General features: G+C 40.2%; 1 protein-coding gene across 2 annotated transcripts; it reads left to right on the top strand.

Moving 5' to 3' along the window:
• The first annotated feature begins 14502 nt into the window (after window positions 1-14502).
• On the top strand, window positions 14503-20204 carry gzf1 (GDNF-inducible zinc finger protein 1). Of its 2 annotated transcripts, none has more exons than XM_020632370.3 (8): window positions 14503-14732; window positions 15287-16287; window positions 17334-17517; window positions 17653-17822; window positions 17920-18014; window positions 18213-18380; window positions 18506-18663; window positions 18877-20204. In XM_020632370.3, exons 2-8 carry the CDS (start codon window positions 15299-15301, stop codon window positions 19615-19617), a joined length of 2505 nt encoding a protein of 834 aa, XP_020488026.2. In that variant the 5' UTR covers window positions 14503-14732; window positions 15287-15298; the 3' UTR covers window positions 19618-20204. The 2 variants fall into 2 exon arrangements, with proteins under 2 accessions (XP_020488026.2, XP_020488027.2); XM_020632371.3 differs by having other exon boundaries at window positions 15284-16287.
• The last annotated feature ends 391 nt before the right edge of the window (window positions 20205-20595 follow it).

The raw sequence follows: 20595 nt of genomic DNA, 5'->3' as shown, positions 1-20595 counted from the left end.
AAGCGGGTAACACTTTGCAATAAGGTACACTAAGGTTCTGCAGAGTAAGTGGGGAACAAATAGGAAACTGACATAGTAGTTCATTCACCATTAATTATGCAACAATTTGTGTGGTCTATCCAGCATTCATTATCCATTAAATAATCAGTAGCTACTCTACAGTAGAACATGGGATGAGGAAGTACTCACTATCTACCCATTACTTAGTGGTTACCTAGTGGTTACTTGGTGGTTACCTATTGGTTATCTAATCGTTACTTAGTGGTTACCTAAGGGTTACCTAGTTACTTAGTGGTTACTTAGAGGTTACTTAGTGGTTACCTAGTAGTTACCAAGGGGCAACCTCTGGTCTCGAAAAATGAAGCCTATGCGGAAGTACAAAAAACTGCAGTTCCTGGAGGTTCCGCTTGAGGCTGGCTGCAGAAGCGCCGGAAGTGCCATAAGCCCACAGCCGAAAAAGCCCGTTTTTACCACAGGAATCAACATGTTTACAGCCTGGTTCAAAAAACGAGATATATCTGAGAAGTTGACGGCCCCTTCTCCTCACACTGTGGGGGGGGGGGGAGGGGGGGGTGAATTTTTTTATAACTCATCGGATTTTATTCTATTAAGGAAAACGACTATGCCCATATTTGGTTGTGTCAGATTTGATTGACAGCTCTGCGCGCTGCATCTGTCTGTCAGGTCAGCAGGTCAGGAGGCTAACAGCTTGATCCGTCTGACTTCTCCTCTTTCTTACTTCGTTTGGAGAGTTTGTTTAACACATATCTGACAACATACACGGCTTGCTGTGCGGTTAACAGACCATCCAACAAGTTGATGCTTCAGTTTTCTTCGGTAAGTGATATAGTAGTGTTATATTTACTGTATACTTGTGTGTCGGTATTTATATTTACGGACCTAGCTTGTTTAGCATTAGCTTGTAAACCAGTTGACTAACTGTGTAGCTCATTATTTACATTATTTACATTATTTACATTATTTACATTATTTACATTATTTACGGTCAATGGTTTAGAAATATTTGTTAAGATGTTGTCGTTGAAAATAATGAGTTTGTGTGATGTTAGAAGCTAAAGGTTCATCTCGGTGGTTAACCACAGACTGTAAATATGGTTATCTGACGTTATGATGAATGTTATACTCCACGTAAATGTGGACATTAAAAAACAAACTTTGTGTAGTAATTATCCGTCAGTAACATAAACTGAACTGAACCTAATCTGCTGTGTAGGTTGTAGAGGATGACATTAAAGTTACATGGTTGATGTAGTGTCTTAAGATTTGAGCAAACTATTAACAAATAAAAAAAACTTCACTTTGTAAGAGCATCTGTAACCATTAAGAACTATATTAATAACCATATTAATTTTCACTGAACTCATACACAGAATATAGCAGTAGAAATATAAATAACATATGGAATGAAAATAAGATATAAAGCACATAGATATAAAGTATAAGAAATAGTTTGAAGAGTACAGCCATGTACTGAGCTCATGTTAATAATAAATGAGTTACTGTATGTTCTGTACTAAAGCACAGAGAGTTGGGACCTGTTAATGATTTAAATAATTCAGGTTGTATTTGTTTCATGTTAAGATGAAGTACTATCCACAATAAACTGCTTAATTTTTCCTCACACAAAATCTGAGACCATTTGATGTGGAATATCATTGTGCAAGTGAGTGAGAGAGCTGAAAACAGCATGATTACAACAATGTTTATCTTCTTTGAATAGATGTTGATTACCTGAATACTGTACCTTTGTTGTCTGGGTAGTACACTGTTGAATTTATAAATGTGCTCTTACACACAGATGAATACAGAAAAATAGATGAGAACAAAAAAAAATGATTTAATGAATAACTGATATTTTCTCTCTTTCTTTGCCATCCTGAAGACCCCTCACTAAAAGTCCATGTTCTCCTGGATCCATGTCACATGCTCGAGCTTCTTCTGAATGACTTTTCAACAGTCGAAGTTCTGGTGAGAGAAGATGGCCAGCAGATAAGACAGCAGTACATGAAGGAGCTCCACAAGCTTCAGAAGAAGGAGGAGGGTTTGCACCTTAGAAGACTGTATTCATGCTGTTCAAATAAAAATAGATCTCCTCCAAACAACTTGCAATCAAACCATTTTCTTCCCATTTTAAAACCCTTTGTCCAGTTTAGATGGGAGAAGTTGATATTTTGTGATATTGATCTGGGAAGACTACATTTCTAAATCATTTTTAACTGTGTTTTCATTCACAAGTTATTGATCTTATTTACTCTCAGTGTATCTTAATTTAAGAATGGGGCTGTGTTTAAGGGCAAATGTGGCAATGACTCTGTTCCATCCCACTTTCAGAAATGAACTACATTAGTATTTGGTAAAAAAAAATGTTGAAAGAATAAAAAGTTGTGTAAAAGTAGACTTCCTTCCCGAAGCTATTGAGTTAATGCACATTTTAGTCTTGTCCTTTTAAAATCTGAAATGTATACTCATAAGTAGACATAAAGGAGTGCATTTATATAGAAATATTTATTTAATCTGAAAAACCACATTCAAAAAGTCTGTTTTTACAGCAGAGATGAACATGTTTACAGCTTGGTACAAAACAAACAAATAGGTGTGATTAGCTCATGTCTCGATGGACACACTGTACGGGGGGTGAATGTTTTGATGACTCATCAGTTTTGATTTGATGAAGGATAAGAGTTATTCACAATAAGGCGTGTAGCTGACCAGCTTGACAGGCGAGTGCGGTGTAACGGTTTGTCAAGAGGCTTAAAACCCGCCTCAGCTCCAGCTCTCAGCCTGTGGGTGACATCACTCAGGCCATCCGGGGGAGACCTCCCTCACAGCGAGTTGTTGAAGAGAAGCAACCGAAGTCCACCCCAGAAGAACCAACAAATGCAGATGTTGTTGAGGCTCAGGTTTCTTCCTCTGTCTCTGCAGCTCTCTGGGCACCTTGACGGACCAGTCACCAATAATCCACACTGTGTCTATAGGAGAAATACAAAGGTGTTCAATTAATGCCTCAGACAAAACAAAATGTACAGTTAACTACATGTGACAGCTCAGGGTGTTTTTTTGTTATTAGCCACATCTGCAGGAATAATATTGAACAAGGTAGCTGCGACTCATAATAATAGATGCCAGTCTTAAACACTATTTTTTCTAATACTTAAAGTTTTTGGTGTGAAGCTGACACTGTCCACAGACTCCATGACTTCACGGGGTTCAATAGAAAACAAATGTCTTATAATAAATATTAAATATTAATTTTCAATTGTCATGTTCACCCACATCGCTGTTGACATCAGTAAATATAAAACACAGACATTACTCTTTTTGTCAGAACAGTAACATGAACTGTATGCTTTGTAATATTGATTTCTTCTGGATGTCTCATATTTATTTACAGTTTATGGATAAAACTTTGTTAATGTATTTCTCTGCTAACACTGACAAAGTCTAACTGCTCTGACAAATAACTAATAACCATAGTTGTATATTTAAAAAAGTGTAGTTTTAGGACTTTAATTAAATATTTGGGTTGAATATAATTAGTTGTAACTGTGTTGTAGAAAAGTTAAATGTTAACTTACTGTTTATAGAGTTTTCTCAGGACGAGCAGGAGTAGGGGATGATAGCATCCTAGCTGTCAGCAATGCTGTCAAGTGGACTGCTAACGTCGAGCTGAATGGGCGGAGTTAAGTCCCGCCGGTCCCGCCTTACTGCTGTCGTTAGGTTGATCCGAAGTTAGGTTGAGACTGCAAATCCAATATGGATGCGGCCGTCGATTGGACTCATTTTCTGCCTATGTAACAGACGGGTCAGGGTTCGTCCAGTAATATTTACAGTCTATGGTAGTTACCTAGGGGTTTCCTAATGGTTAGCAAGTAGTTACTTAGTGGTTACTTGGTGGTTACCTAGTGGTTACTTAGTGGTTAACTATTGGTTATCTAATCGTCACTTAGTGGTTACTTAGTGGTTACCTAGTAGTTACCTAGTGGTTTCCTAATGGTTACCTAGTAATTACTTAGTGGTTACTTCGTGGTTTCCTATTAGTTACCTAGTGGTTACCTAGTAGTTACTTGGTAGTTACCTAGTGGTTACCTAGTAGTTACCTAATGGTTACCTAGTAGTTACTTAGTAGTTACTTAGTGGTTACCTAATGGTTACCTAGTAGTTACTTAGTAGTTACTTAGTGTTACCTAGTAGTTACTTAGTGGTTACCTAATGGTTACCTAGTAGTTACTTAGTGGTTACCTAATGGTTACCGAGTAGTTACTTAGTGGTTACCTAATGGTTACCTAGTAGTTACTTAGTAGTTACTTGGTGGTTACCTAGTGGTTACTTAGTGGTTAACTATTGGTTATCTAATCGTCACTTAGTGGTTACTTAGTGGTTACCTAGTAGTTACCTAGTGGTTTCCTAATGGTTACCTAGTAATTACTTAGTGGTTACTTCGTGGTTTCCTATTAGTTACCTAGTGGTTACCTAGTAGTTACTGGTAGTTACCTAGTGGTTACCTAGTAGTTACCTAATGGTTACCTAGTAGTTACTTATTAGTTACTTAGTGGTTACCTAATGGTTACCTAGTAGTTACTTAGTAGTTACTTAGTGTTACCTAGTAGTTACTTAGTGGTTACCTAATGGTTACCTAGTAGTTACTTAGTGGTTACCTAATGGTTACCGAGTAGTTACTTAGTGGTTACCTAATGGTTACCTAGTAGTTACTTAGTAGTTACTTAGTGTTACCTAATGGTTACCTAGTAGTTACTTAGTAGTTACTTATTGGTTACCTAATGGTTACCTAGTAGTTACTTAGTGTTACCTAGTAGTTACTTAGTGGTTACCTAATAGTTACCTAGTAGTTACTTAGCAGTTACTTAGTGGTTACCTAATGGTTACCTAGTAGTTACTTAGTAGTTACTTAGTGTCACCTAGTAGTTACTTAGTGGTTACCTAATGGTTACCTAGTAGTTACTTAGTAGTTACTTAGTGGTTACCTAATAGTTAACAAGTAGTTAGTTCCCTATTCGTTTCCCACTAACTAATCATTAGCTACTCTAGAACTTGTGATGAGGAAGTATTCACTATCTACCCATTACTTAGTGGTTACCTAGTGGTTACTTAGTGGTTACCTAGATCATGCTATCAGAAGCCAATAATAGGCACAACACACACTGTGGCCTCTTTTCATCAACCACCATTGTTAAGGTAAAGCCAAGGGTGAGATATGACACACGTTCTTGTCTTTCTTCTAGTATTGAGGTTTGTACATTCATCATCAATCTTACGTTTACCTGGCAGGCCTTTCACAGAACTGGTCATGCTTTGCTGGCAGTGCATAACTGTGTGTTGATCGTTGTTATTTAGCCTTGCCTCGTACCCCATGTCGTAACTCTGGCCCTCCCCTAAAAGGCCTGTCCCACCAGTTTAAGAATCACAGCTTTAATCTATAGATCATTTAATATATACTATTACCAGCATTTTCCAGTGGGTTTCATATGTTTAAAGCAGCTCTAGGTTGATAAACCATTTATGTAAACACCGTTATCTTATGTAAGCTCAGATATCTTAGTATAGGTGCAATATGTTGAAACTTGGTGGCACATATGTCTGCAATCAGAAACATCATTGTTGTAAAGTAAAAGCAAGAAGATGAACAAAGAGAACACTTTGCACAAATGTTTTTTTTTATTTCTCTCCAATCTGTAAACTTGTATATGTCTTTGTGAACTGAAGCACCGCGATAAAAAATCCGGTATCTTTAATTTAAACATACACATGAGAAAATGTTAGTGTGATTGATTACTGCGTCAATGAAATTTCGAGCTGCTGCTAATGACTTTCACATTGTAGTGAAATAGAAACTAATGGCTTCCTGTAAGTCGTGATATCTATCTTAATGTTTGTGGTCAATTTAGGAACAAAGTCAGCAGGAAAGTGAAGAATTAGAAAATAATAGGTGACAGACAATGACACCCAAAACCACATGTATGGTCCTTTAAAAGTGAACCGCAGGTCTAATGGTGGGAGATGATCTCACCAGCATGCCCACGATGAACGCTGGATCATTCAATTATAGAGAAACACAATGAATCATTCTCCACATCTCTGACAATATCCTCCACACTCATCTCATCTGACACCGCCACACCACACAAGATGGCCCTGTTATCTTCATAATGCGGATAAACAATGACAGTTTTCTCAGACTGAGGGCCATTTCGATGGCAGCGGATCAAATGAGAGCTCATTATGGGAAAAGTGACACATTGGTGTCTGTTGCAAAGCTTACAGTCAGGATGTGAAGGGATTGCGGGCCTGATGGGATGCCTGTGCTCATGCAAAATTCCTCGCCAGCCTGCATGGAATGAAATTAGTGAAGTGGAGCTCCGGTCTCGTGACTTCTCTCAGCTGACAGAAAGAGACACACTCTGCTTTCAATGTGTGTATGTGTGGCATTATTTCCATCTCGTCCTCTCACTCCCTGTGTCTATCTCCCTCACACACTCTCAGTCTTGTCTTGTTTCACAGTAAATGTGTCATTCATGGGTCTCATCACTGGAACAGCCTGTCAGATGCTGTTCTCTCCCCCCCATGGTCGTTTTCCTCGCTCTGCTCCACTTTTGGACATTTTGAAAAGGATGTTAAAGGAGAGCCTGGTTAATAACAAGAAAGCACAAAGAAAGCAAAGCTGTGTTTAGGAGCATTAACTGGATTTTATTTTAAGCCTTGAAGTGTCAAAATGAAAGAGTTCAACCTTTAGGATCTGACTTCCAGGCGTGGATGCTCTAAAGTGTAACCAATTCAACTCTATTTACTGCAGATTACACCTGGCATACTGTAATGAACTGGCTCAGAGTAAGTGACAATACAAATATGCAAGGTGCTTCATATTGCAAAAGGGAAGACGAATACTGACAACAATGGATTTATTTTTGCAAGACTGAAAGAAAGCAGACAATTAAAGCAATTAAAATGTCAAATATCTTTAAATAAAACTCAGTGAAAATAAGGGATAAAAAAGTAAAATAGATCAGCTTAGACTTAGGCTATAACATTAGTATTTGGAAGCTAAATTGTCAATGGCTCTCTTGGTTTTTCACCCAGTAATGAGATAAAGTTGTATTATATAAATCCTTCTTCTCGTTTATAATAGTGGATATGATAGTCAAAAAAGGTATTGTTCTTTATATCAATCTTTAAATATACAATGAGTTGCCATGATTTATTACAGTCAGTATGGTAATACTAAATTAATGATTAAGACTTGATGGGGGAAAAAAAGAAAAGAAAACTGCAGCCATATTCCTCCATGTCTACAGACAGGCTCTGTAACGTGGTTTCAGCCTGCTGGCTACACAGGTATTTTCATGTCTGTGGTCTCCTCCACTTCTGGGATCCGATCCAAAGAAAATGGACAAATTCAACATGGATAACAGACATTTGGGAGGAAACCCTGAAGTTAATTTGACACTGTATATTTGACAACCGGTTGCATATTTGAAAAACAATCCTTCCTGAGCCGCAGTGTCAACAAGCTAGAGGAGAGCAGAGCGTTGCAGTGAAGAATTTGTGGTTTGTTTTACTGGGGGAGACCTTTTTCTACTACATTAAAGCGTTAAACCGAAACAGCACTGTGGAAATCTATGTCAAAGCCTTTGTCAGCATTAGTGATAGAATCAGCTCAAGGCCAGATATGTCAGAAGAGTGTTTGGCATGCCAGGAGGCCCTCGTGTGTGCAAAGTGGTCATAAAAATTAATGAGGAGAGTCCCATCTGGATAACTACACATGCCTACCCAATGTTCCCCTTTTACTTCTATATTAAACAAACGTTAAATACAAACCCATCAGCAGAAATTAGTTCATTTTTTTGCAAATGTCAAGAGGATAATTTTGTACAGATGAAGGTAGCTATTTGGCTCTCTATGCACTCACAGATTTAGAGTTACAGTGAATTCAGCGGTTAAATGGGATATTATGTGAAATGGATATAGCAACCTTTGCTGTCATAGATTTCATAGTTCAACTCCAAGGGTACTTGGAAATCATTTTAAAGCATGTTAATAAAATATAATCCACAGGAAAATTCAGTTAATAGTTAACAGACAAGAACATATTATAATATTTGTTATTTTCATTTTCATTTTCAATTGTTCTGCTCCAACAACAAAACTAGCTCAACAATTTGACCCGTAATGGACTCTTGCCAAATACCCAAACATGTTCCTGCAATCTTGTGACTTTGTCTATGTCTACACAGAACATTGTACTGTGTACATGTGTTTCCGTTTTTCATGCAATCCTTTAACCAAATATTGACCTTTGCTTTTGAGTCCTCTGTGATTGTGAAGTAGCAACTTGATCTTCTGCTGTAACAATAATTAACAGTTTTCAGAGCACTATAGGATTATTGGGGTTAAATTACTCGCTCTGTCTCTCACCTTCAGAAAGAGAGCTGCAGCTAAGGCTCGAGACATCTTACAGTGTCCTCCACATCCTCTGTTTGGTGAGTTTGAGCTTCTGCCCTCAGGCAGGAGATACAGATTACCAAAAGCAAAGTCCAACAGGTTGAACAATTATTTTATAACTCAGGCCATCAAGGACCTCAACTCTATTGATGACCCTGATGACTGATGATGGTTCTTTTATTCTGGTTTCATGATGGTTTTATGTACGTTTTCATACATTCTCCGTTTCTTGTTGTTACCTGATGAACTCTTGTATTTAATGTTGTTCACAGTGTTTGTTGTTTCTATTGTCTGAGTCTATGTGCCTGTGTTTCTATGTGTTTTTGAAAAATATTTTTCACCTGGCTGCAAACCAAATTTATACTCTGGGACAATGAAGTTGAAAATTGAAAGTTGAAGTTTCTAATTGACTCAGCCCAAATTGTGTGTTTTGTTGTAATGTCTCTTGTCCAATCACTGAATCAGTTAGCGCTAACTGTTGAAGTTCAATATCACAACAAACAAGTTTGTCTTGGAGGACGTGAAAATCTGCACATTCTGTCAGACCCACTTTCCTAAATAATAATGAATAATAAATCCTGAAGTACAACCCCCCCCCCCCCTAAAAACATTTGATGGTAATAAAAGGAAGGAAGCTACTTAATGGGTGGACCCAACATTTTGGAACAATAACAAATTTCCATTACAAAACCTTAACTTGACATCTGCATGACTAGGAGGGATACATGCACTCAAGAGACTCAACATAAGGGTTTTAATTGGGCAAGGCCTTGTTTTCCTCCATTAACTGGCGGATATGAGAGGATGACTGGTTGAACTGGCGTTCTTTCAGCCAGCCAAGGCCTCTGTTATTACACAACTGCTGGACCTCTGCCATGTTACACAACCCAGAGGATAGGTGAACCCAGAGGAGCAGGGTTAACCAGGCTGCAGCCGGGGGGGAGAATGAGAGTCGAGGGAGTGTGAGTCAATGGGAACCAGTTGAAGATCAGTCAATTTTATTTTATTTTTCTGAACCGTTAGATTTAAGATGTCTTTAGTGATGACAACTCCATCACTGAGATTGATGACTATATTTTTCCCTCCTGAATGTTAAATGTCTAAATAGTCAGTTGACCCCAACTGGGAGGGAGTGTACATATGTGTTACAATGCACACAGACCAGCCCATGCTGATCCCAGCATGTACTTCCTGTATGGGAATGCTTTAGAGAAATGCAGTATGCTTACAGTAAGTGTGTAAGTGAGGCCCAGCGAGACAGAAAGGAAGGGAGCGACAGAAAGAGGGACGGAGCAAAGGCATATCCAAAGGGATCAAACCTAAACCACAAGATATTTCTGACCTTGAGGGCGAGCTGGTAAAGCAAGCAGGGGAGAAAAGAGAGGAAGAAAGGAAAAAGAAAGAAATGGAACAAAGAGATGGAGGGGCAGAAGCAGAGTTTTTGGAAGACCTCCAAAATCCTCTGCTCAAACCAACCATAAAATTCCAACTGAAGCCAGAAAACCAGTACGAGGACTGAGGAGGGTGCCTTCTGCCTACAATGTGTGTGTGTGTGTGTGTGTGTGTGTGTGTGTGTGTGTGTGTGTGTGTGTGTGTGTGTGTGCGCGTGTGTGCGTGTGTGTGTATGTGCTGTATGTGATTAAAGGGTCCGAGGAGAGGAGGCCAAGCGGCAGACGAGTGATGCAATCCACGGAAGCAAAGGAGAGGACACGAGGGCGGCAGGAAGGAAGGGAGGGAAGAGAGGAAGGAGGAATTGTTGCTTCTGGGGATACAGCTCTCTCCAGGAATGTGCTGACGGTCATGTCCCACACAGTCGGGGCGAGGGTTGCATTCTGGGAAACTCTGTGGAGTCGACACCACCTGTTTAAGCAGTCAAACTGGTGATAAAATCACACAATATATAAGGATAGACTTTGTGAGTCATAACTGTTCATTTTCAAAGGTGCAACAGTCATTTAGATGTGAAAAATGCAGGCTGGAGGCCCAGCTACTCCCTCACAAAGCAGCAGTGAGAATCTATTTTAGTGCGAGCTACACATTGTCCACAAGCACCCACACAAGCTTGGTGGATAAGGTGATTGGTAAGCCTGGACAAATAGTCTATTTATGAGTATGGTAAGTGTGGGTGGTTGTCCTTGAGCTGGTTTGTCTGCCGTCTGAAGTGATAAGTGCTGTATACAGTTACAATAGATAGAATAAGCACAAGGACGAGTGAAGGTGGAGAGGAGGGTGAGGAAGGGAGGCAGGGTGAGTGTAATAGGGAACTGGGAATAGAGATGGTGAGTCAGAGTCCATTTAGAAAGTAATTTCATCTCTGAATGCTGTATATCTTTTCATCAATGAAAGGAAAGAGTTTCTGAACCAGGCGGGCTCAAGTAGGAAAACATTTCTGTTTGTTGACGTGAAGCTTATTTTAAGGGGGAAAGGAAAGAAACCTTCACAATTGTGGTATTTCGTGCAGTTGATTGTTATACAATACACTGAAGTGACAGAAGTTGACAAAGAGTATAGGGCAATGCTAAATACTTACTACTCTGCAATGCCTTGATCTTTAAACTAAGTGTGAATGTTAGCATGCTAATAGGGACAAGTGACATTGTTTTTGTAGTTGATCGCATTTAAAGCCAGTTTGTTGTGTGTTGACAGCTATTGTAGCTAGCTTAGCTTATTTACCATTGTGTCAGAGTTGCTAATGTTAGGTATGACCAAGCTTAGCAAGAGTGTGCATGATCAGGGCTTACAATGACAATACATCTACCATTGACTCCATCGTGTTTAACTAGTTTAGCTAGCATGTTAGAATGGTAACATTTGCCAATTGGTTCTATTTACCTGGCCACAAGCTAATTTACAAGATTAATTACATTTTTTTGTTACCTTGTATTTGTTGAAAAGAGGGGTTGGCGCATTACCAGAGGATTCATCCTCTTGGCATATTTTCCCAAGTTACAAAGCAATTGGTCAATTGTTTTTTTTTATTATTTAGCAAAATGGTGGACCAATGCTTTAACTGAGATAAAGAAAGGCAACAACGCTGCAGGAGCAGTTTAATAATTGTAATCTACAACATGTGTGGTCATGAGCAAGGACATGACCTGCATATACTGTAATTTTTCATGAGTCTTAGAAAAAGAAAATATTACAATTCCACATTTTGGTAAAACATCGGTTTCTTATGATGCTACTCTGAGGTTTTAAAACGTTCCAGTAGTATTTTGGACAGGCTGAATGTGGTATGGCATGCGGCCAATTAAAAAGGGAAAAGAAAAGGGAAAAGGGAAAGAAGCTAGGTTAAAACTGTTAGGGAGGATAGAGACAGGTTTGGACTGCTGTGTGTATCCTGGCTAAGCAAACTTGGCCTTGACAGTACAGCACAAACATGTACTAAATTTGACTCCAAACCAATTTCTTCCTTGAATCAATACGGATGGAAATTTTCTTCCATTTACAAAACTCACCAAAACCTGGTCCAAATCTGCATAAAATCAAGAATCTCTGTGTCCCATTGATACCAACAAATGTAATACAAGTCTAAGAGCATGAAACAATGAATTCATGCAACATGTTTTTTGTTAACCAAGTTTTGTGACTAGAGGGGAAGAGAACTACACCACAGCAAACTAAATTGGACTGGTCTGTGATTGGTCTGGCATCAGCTGTGTGGTAATGTGGGCAAGCACAAAGAGAATGCTGCGGTTATTGTTGGACCACCTCTGTCTGCACTTCCATGTAATGTTCTGGTGTTTACCATCAGTTCATCTGCTAGGATTATGAGTCAGTCCTGTACAGAGGTCCTGCAAGGACACCGACTGACTTGCTTACCCTCGTTGCATCCAGATTTAAGTGTTTGCACGACTCCTGCACACAAACCGAGCCCAGACACAACCATCACCACCCAACTCCAGTATCCTGCTGTGTTTTTGTATAGTGTGTTCACTCTGTAGCCTCAAATTAAAACCGGCCTTGGCTTTGAGTTGTGTTTTTTCACTCACACAGCTCACATTTTGTCACGTTGTTTGTGAGCTGTGGAACGTCAGCACAGATATTTTCAGTTTGTGTGGAGGAGTCTACCCATAGCTGAGCAAACAACCAACGGTGGTCGAATGTTGTATTTGCTGAGCCCGTCACCTTTCAGCAAGCATTTGCACCTCTTCTTCTTCACTGACAACCTGATGATACATCTGTGGGAGTTTAATTTGTTACTGGGTGGCCTGGTGATGTGTCTGGCTATTATGCATGCCATGGACAGGCAACATCTGGACCCTCGACTGCTGTTACATGACATCCATTTCCTCTCTTCCCAGCTCAATAGTGCACCTTTGAATTTCAGAAAATGCCCTGCAGTCATTTAAAAAGTCAGCCTGTAGTACTGCTGAAAGTATATTAAAAATGGCATTATACTGAGATGACTGTTTGACCTTTTGTTATTTCAGTGATGCAGTGAATGTTCATCCCCCTGATTACACATGTCAGCCAGTGATGAAATGTAGAACCTCAAGTTTGTTTCCCTGCCATGTCTTCATTATGACAAAGCATCCTGTGACAACATCACAAACCACAACCCAACTTTATTTTATTTATACCACAGACATTACCCAGAATCCAAACTTTCTACTCATATCTGATGTCTGTATCCTGCAGAAATGACATATGATTCAGCTATCTAATCAGCTAACTGCTTTTAACATTTAAGTGAAAAAGTTTCTATAAAGAGCCAACATTTATCCATCATACAGAGTCTTTCACAGAGAAATCTCCAAATTAAAAAACGGTTTTCCTTGTAGCCGAAGTGAAAAATGTTCTCTTTTCTCTAATCTTAAAATTGTTACTTGTGGCAATATACATGTAATTAATTTGAATGACTTGTCTTTTCAATTTGCACATAGCAGCTGGTATTCCATTAAATCCTGGGATTAGTTTCTTAAACCAGACTTAAAATCTATGCAACTACTTTGATTCGCAGGAGCTTACAGTTTCAGATCATTACATTTGCAGATGTTCTGATGGTCTTTTATATGAAGATGAATCATGGAGGCGCACTTGTGTGAAAAATGTAATCCATAAAATATGGTATGGCAGAGAAGTAATGTAATAAAAGCCAGACGGACATAGTGTTCCAGGTCAGCGCTGTAGTCTGCCCAGAGAGCAGCATGAGTCACCGGAACAGAGCAGATTGCTAGCTTGCAAAATTCATTAAGACAAATGTAAGGTATATGGATTTCCTCTGGAAGGAAAAAGGTTTTGGCAGCTGCAGAACAGCACCCCAGTGAATCCTCAAGTAGCTTTCCATGCACCTTGGGAATGACAGCATGCTTTTTGCTGCTGTATAACAAAATTGTGCAGGTCTTGAAGTAAATGAATCAGCTTAAATCATAGCTTGTATTATTTTGCAACCAATTCAACTAGTGTCTTTACTACTCAGCCACAAGTCTACTCAATACATTTTTAAGCAGCTAAAATAAAACGAATGGAGTCTGACCTATCAAAATATCTGAACGTATTCTATGTAGAACTGGATCATTGCTGGGGGGGGGGGGGGATTCAGTTGCTACAGATTTAGGAAAAACTGCTTTAAATCCGGCACTGTAAGTATCATGTTATGACATCCTGTGAGATGGCGCCACCGTGTGGACATGATGCAGGAATGCACTTTAACATTTAGGTCAGTTTCTAGTTGAGTGTCTGCAGCCTGGCGACATATTATATCACATTGAAATAATTTAATTGAATGGTTGCTTTGTAACTAAACATAGTTAATTTTACAACGTAGGCCTACAGTATTTAACACAGTGGTTTTACGTCATTAGAAAAGTCCATAATTTTACGCCTATACGAGCGAAACATTAGGCTTTTGAAGGCTGCTGATTAAAATCAAAACACAGTGAAAAAGCAAAAAAAAAAAAAGTTCGACTTTTGCCCTATTATCTTTTCAGGTATTACTGTAGAATATTAACCTGAAAAAAAGGGGCGCGGCCGGCATCGTTTGGGCAAAATACCCGGATGGGTTGCTCTCATGAATTGTCAGCTGCGCTATTTTTCGTTGTGTTCCTGTAAACCTGCTAAAGTGATCCAGGATCAGTAGCTGCAGCCGGTCGCTATGGTTTTCAACCCCAACATTAAAACGACGAACGGATCCAGAATCAGCCAGCTGAGGCACCGGATGTGGGAGAAAGCCGTTTTCGGGAGCGATTTCTACAGGAAATACCTTTTCGATGTGAGGAGCATTTGTGAAGGGCTGCCATTTTACCGAGCTTACGGTAAGAAAACTTACTTCATGTTGTCTTGTAGTTCAGCGGCTGCGGGACGTTCACTCAGACACTGTGTTCACGGCGTTATGGTCTGAACGTGTTGCAAGTGTTTTACAACTAACTTGTTTTGTGTTGGCAGCTAAAATCAGCTAGACTGGCCTATTTACCATCGCGTCTGTAATGCTACTGTTAGCTGTAGCTGTGCTCTGCAGGGGACATTATCAAGAGAAAAGATTACCATAAGTCTAATGTCCCTGCACATTTTATAGACACCAAATTTTGTAAGAGTGATTTAGTATTTATTGTCGACCTTTAAAAGCAGTAAGATAAATATATTTTGCCTAATTTTACAATCTGGAAGATATTGCATTTAGCTGACATTCATCGTCCAGATGAATACATGAATATATGTATACATATATATAAAAAGTAGCCCCCCCCATCTAAAAACTTGTGCTTATCAATTTTATGTTACTGTTGTCATACCTCTGAGAAAGCACGCCCCCCCAAACTCAATAAAATAATCATTTAAATCCTCCTTTCCAACCACTTTGTCTCAGCAGAATCAGTGAACCATGGGGGTCAAACTAATGCAGCTGACCTCTAAGTCCCACCATGAAAACATCCTGTCCTCTCTGCACCAGCTCATGCTGCAGGGGCACCTGAGTGACGTCACAGTGCAGGTGGACTACCAGGGAGACACGGCGGAGTTCCAGGCACACAAGGTGATGCTTGCGGCTTCCAGTGGCTACTTCAAGAAGATCCTTCTCTCGCAGGATGATACCAGGGACAAATTACGTCTCTCAAATATGCATTCCAAACATTTCTCCAACTTTTTGGAGTTTGTGTACACGGGAGGAGTTAAGGTTGCCCGAGACACGATTGTGGATGTTCAAGAAGCTGCACAATTTCTAGACTGTGATGACCTGTTGGAGGTTTGTGCTGAGGCCATTAATGCTAAAGCAGTGAACAAACCCACAAAGAAAAAATGTAAGGTTGTTGATAAAGATGACGTTTATGATGCGGCAACAGAAAATACAACCAAAACGAAGAACCTGCCTAAAAGCTTGACTCTCAAGAGAAAGCTCCCTGCACGAAGTTCTGAGAAAGACGTTGTTTCGAAAAAACTAAAGACGAAGAAAACGGCAAAGGATAACACAACGCAAGCAAAACGGCTTAAACTGAGGTTGGATGGACGCAAAGTCCTTCAGAGGAGTTTAACTACTAAAAGAGAGCGTTCCAACGACAAACAGCTCAGCAAAGAAGGCACAGAGGAGGATGTAGACAGGACTAACGCTGAGGCGCCGCCAGAGACTCATCCAGAGAAAGGAGATGAAGAGGCATGGATGGGAATGCCAGCTGTCGATGACGATGATGACTGGGAATGTGAGGAGGATGAGCAGCTTAGTGAACCTGAAGACGACATGTTAAATACGGGAGATGAAGAGGAGAAGGAGGTGGGGAAGCTTAAGAAGCCATTCAAAAGAACATCCAAGGCCCAGTTCCAGTGTGACAAATGTCAGCGGACTTTCCACTACGAAAGAAGCTACTTAAAGCACATCAGGTAGGACAGAATATTGCTGCTGGGCTTTTTTTTATTATTATTGATAAATACACTATTTCCCTTGAGTGTAAAAAACAAAATCTAGCAATTCAGAGTATGACAAAGCAACCAGTATTTCATAAGGCTACATTCAATAAGGCAAAAGGTACTGCAATTGACTGAAGTTGGAATGCATGCACTCGCCGTTCAGTGGCCCTGGCCTTTGGTCTGACCATAGAGCTCCCTGAGCTGCCATTCTCCTAACAGATGTGCTTTAAGACAAGAACGAACGCTTTAATCACTTTACCAACAATTAAACTGAATATGTAAAATGTGTGTTGAGTCACTACTAATACCAGGACCGCTGTGAACACCAGCTGATCATGTACATCACATTTATTTTAAGGTTTATTTTGGGGATTTTTATGCCTTTTATTTGAGACAGTGGATAGAGTCAGAAATCGAGGAGAGAGAGGGAGTGGGAGCTGCAGAAAAAGAGCCACAGGTCGGATTTTGAACCCGGGTCGCTCACTTAGAGGACTATGGCTTCCGTACATGGGGCATGTGTACTAACATTACCTTTTTTTTTTGTACATGTGTGTAACACTACAGGATGGCATACAAAGGCTTGAACAGTTTTGAACATATAACAACCACTCTGGCTGTTGTGTGCCTGCTGTCATGAATTATTCAATTTGAAAAATCACACAAAGAAATCAAGATGAAGTCAAAAAGGTTTTCCTAACTCTTAACCACTCCCCGCTTGTTACAGTGATTGTTGGCAGTGTCGTAACACAACCTGCCTCTGAATAGTTATGTCAGACACCAACTTCTAAAATATACAAAACATTTGTTGATCAACTGAGCAGTAGGTTCTGACATTTGTGGTTGTGCGGTAACAACTCTAGTGAAAAGGTTTGTGTGTTAACCTGTCCTCTTAGCAGCAGTGACACTGAGCTGCCACATGTCTACAATGTAAACTGGAGTACATCTTTACTGCTGGTTAAGCTGTTTCTATATCAGATGACCATAAACTGTCTGTAACCTGTGTCTGATCTCTTGTCCAGCACTTATCATGGAGTTCAAGCTGATGTCATCTATCGCTGTGAGACCTGTCAGCAGACCTTTGCTAACCGCAGCAACCTGAAGATCCACGAGAAGCACGTTCATAGTACTGAGAGGCTCTTCGCTTGTGAATCCTGCTCAAAGACTTTTAAACGTAAGAAGGATGTTGTCCGCCATCAACGCCAGGTGAGAATAATCCACTCATACTAACTAAATGTTAACGCCACATGCTTTATAATGTCTATGAAAATAAAAACCTACTAAGAAATATATTGACGAGCCTAATAAAAAAAAATGTCTTACCCGCCTGCTGCTTCTCAGGTACATGAACGCAACAACTCTCGACATGTCTGCCCTGACTGTGGGAAGACGCTCAGCTCAAAAACAGCCCTGCTGTTGCACGAGAGGACACACACAGGAGCAAAGCCTTATCAGTGCACTGACTGTGGGGCCAGGTTTACCCAGAACTCTGCCCTTAAGATGCACCGCAGGTATAAAAGCACTCTCACGATGGGCGGCCTAATCATTCTCAATCATCTTACTCACACTGCGACTTTAACCATATTAAAACCTGTGCTTAATTTTCAGGACTCATACAGGGGAAAAGCCATTCGCATGCGACGAGTGTGATTCACGGTTCACTCAGAAGCACATGTTGGCCTATCATAAGAGATCACACACAGGTAAAAAGTGATGCAGAGTTTTGGATTTTCATTTTTAGTTTAGAGATTTCAACATTAATGTATGCTGTGTATAATGTTTTTCTTTTCAATTGACCTTGAAACATGCAACCATTAAAAAAAATAAAACATGTCTGGTAAATACAAACAATAACCTTTCTCTTCTTCTCTTCTTTCTTTTTCTTTTCCTTCTGATGTTAGGAGAGAAACCATTCATGTGTGAGGCCTGTGGGAAGAGCTTTGCATCCAAAGAATACCTGAGGCACCATTCAAACATCCACACGGGGTCCAAACCTTACAAGTGTGATAAGTGCGGGCGAGGCTTTGCTCAGAGGAATTCTCTCCACCAGCATTTAAAAATACACACAGGTAACGTCAGAAGTCACCGAAATACTTCAATGCACTTTTAAAGAGGAGACAATATTGTTGGTTGTTCTTTACAGCTTTATAAAGTCCGTTTAAAATATGACTTGTATGTGTCTGCTGTCTGTCAGGTGAGCGCCCATACAGCTGTAAAGAATGTGATAAGCAGTTCACCCAGCTGAACGCCCTGCAGAGGCATCAACGTATTCACACAGGAGAGAAGCCCTACATGTGTGGTCTTTGTAAACGCACCTTTACAGACAAGTCTACCCTACGCAGGCACACTATGGTGAGCATTACTTTGTGAAGCTGTCAGAAAGTGTATTTTTCAACTGCATGGATATGGTGTTGTTGATTTAAATGTGTGTTCTGTTTGGACCATAATAGCTCTATACAAGGATTCATGATTTAAGTTCCTCATCTGATATTTTGTCATTACGTACAGTAGTAGTTTGATCCTTCAGACGGCTGGGACAATAAACTGAGCTCTTCTATCCCTCAGATTCATGACGCAGATGCTCCCTGGAAAAACTACCTTGTGGTGCTGGAGGGAAATGTGGAGGAAAAGAAACCCAAAACACCCACGAAGGAAAAGATAGACAGATCAGGCTCAGGGGAGAAGAAGGGCAATGGTCGAAAAAACGATGGTACTGTTACTTCTGATGTGGCTGATAGAATTGCTGGGGGTCCTGTTAAAACCGACGCTGACTCCATTCTGGTGCAGACTGAGCCTGTCACTCTTCCTTCAGACTGGAGCACTCGTGGGGCCATCGCTCTGGTCAGCCATGGTGCCCTTGGTGGGATCACTGTCATCCACACTGAGATGCCACCTGGGACCCAGATCCAGCCCATCATGTCTACGGACAACACAGGAGCCAGTGTTATAACCTTAGATGGAACAGCCATCCCTGTGCCCTTCTCCATACCCGTGTCCATGTCTCACTCTATCCCCCTGTGCTCTGAAGCGTCCTCCACCTCTATGTCAGTGCCGTCGCTCATGGTTCCTGTTTCTCACAGCAAAGAGATCCACACTGTTTCCACCTCATCTGTCCTTGAAGCTGCCGCCTCACAAACCATTTTAGCTCCAGATTCAGAGACTAAAGCCTCTACCTCAGAGGCAGAACAACTGCCTCCTGATATTCAGACAGTGGTTATTACTGGAAAAGAACAAACAGCAGCTTCCCCTGAAAATGGACAGCAAAGGACAGAAGATGAGCTGACAGCTCAACTTGAAGGCTCCTGAAGACTCAGGATGCTGTGTAGAGAACGCATGAATTTAAATGATTTATTCAGGATGTAGCACATTTAAAGGCTTTATATGCGTTTTTTTTTTATCCAGCAGATGTCGCCCTTGAGCACCAGCATGAAACCAAAACAACTTGCGGTGCATTGTGGGTTAGCATGCTAATGCTAGCGATCTTTATTATGCTTGTATCTTCACACTGCATGTAAATTTACCTGAAATGAGCGTGATCTAGAAACGCAGTTAAGCAGTGAGTACATTATGTTATTCTTCTATTCTCTAGTCCCTCAATTAAACAACTTTTATTCACGAGGGGAGGAGTCAGCCGGCCGGGCCGGCTATGTCAACAAACAGAAAAACTGAAAACTCTGAAAACATCACAGACAGTGGGACTCGAGTTATTTTTAAAGGAGATACTTGATTTCTATTATATTTAAGTGTGAAAAATCGCATCTAAAGCCTTTAAAATCCAATTCATATATCATGAGCATCAGTCCAGTATTTTAAGAACAGATTTGAATGTGATTTTCACTGTTTGTCACTCATTTGGAATGTCAAGTATTCATTAAAAAGACAAGTCACCTTGAGTTCATGCATATTCTCTATAGCTATAACTAGGGCATGACTAAGTTATATAATAATAAGGGGCACACATTATTTAAAATACATTACATACATCAAATACACCAAACATCTCATCAGGTTCAGCATATCTTACCACTCATATTAAGACATGTTATCCCTATTACATCATGCGTAGCAGAAGTTGCATTAAGGTGTTCAGTCTGATGTCTTGGGAAAGTTCTAAGCCGTCCTTGGCAGCTGCAGCTGCAGCTGCATGCACCCCTGTGTATCTTCAAGTAGCTTTCTTTGCACCTTTGAATTACCTTTTGCTTCTCTGCTCATGATTTATGGTAGTCTAAATGTAAATGGAGTAGATTTAATCCTTCAAAGTTTTGCCACTTTTCTCTCTTTGGA

This window comes from Labrus bergylta, chromosome 15 (assembly GCF_963930695.1).
Source record: "Labrus bergylta chromosome 15, fLabBer1.1, whole genome shotgun sequence".
Lineage (NCBI taxonomy): Eukaryota > Metazoa > Chordata > Actinopteri > Labriformes > Labridae > Labrus > Labrus bergylta.
This window is presented reverse-complemented; position numbering and strand designations above follow the sequence as displayed.

Bases quoted from the DNA above. Each gene is read 5' to 3' on its own strand.
- gzf1 (XM_020632370.3), top strand. From the start codon at position 15,299: ATGGGGGTCAAACTAATGCAGCTGACCTCTAAGTCCCACCATGAAAAC. The intron at 18,381-18,505 runs GTAACGTCAGAA...GCTGTCTGTCAG, and splicing joins GCATTTAAAAATACACACAG to GTGAGCGCCCATACAGCTGT. The intron at 18,664-18,876 runs GTGAGCATTACT...TCTATCCCTCAG, and splicing joins CCCTACGCAGGCACACTATG to ATTCATGACGCAGATGCTCC.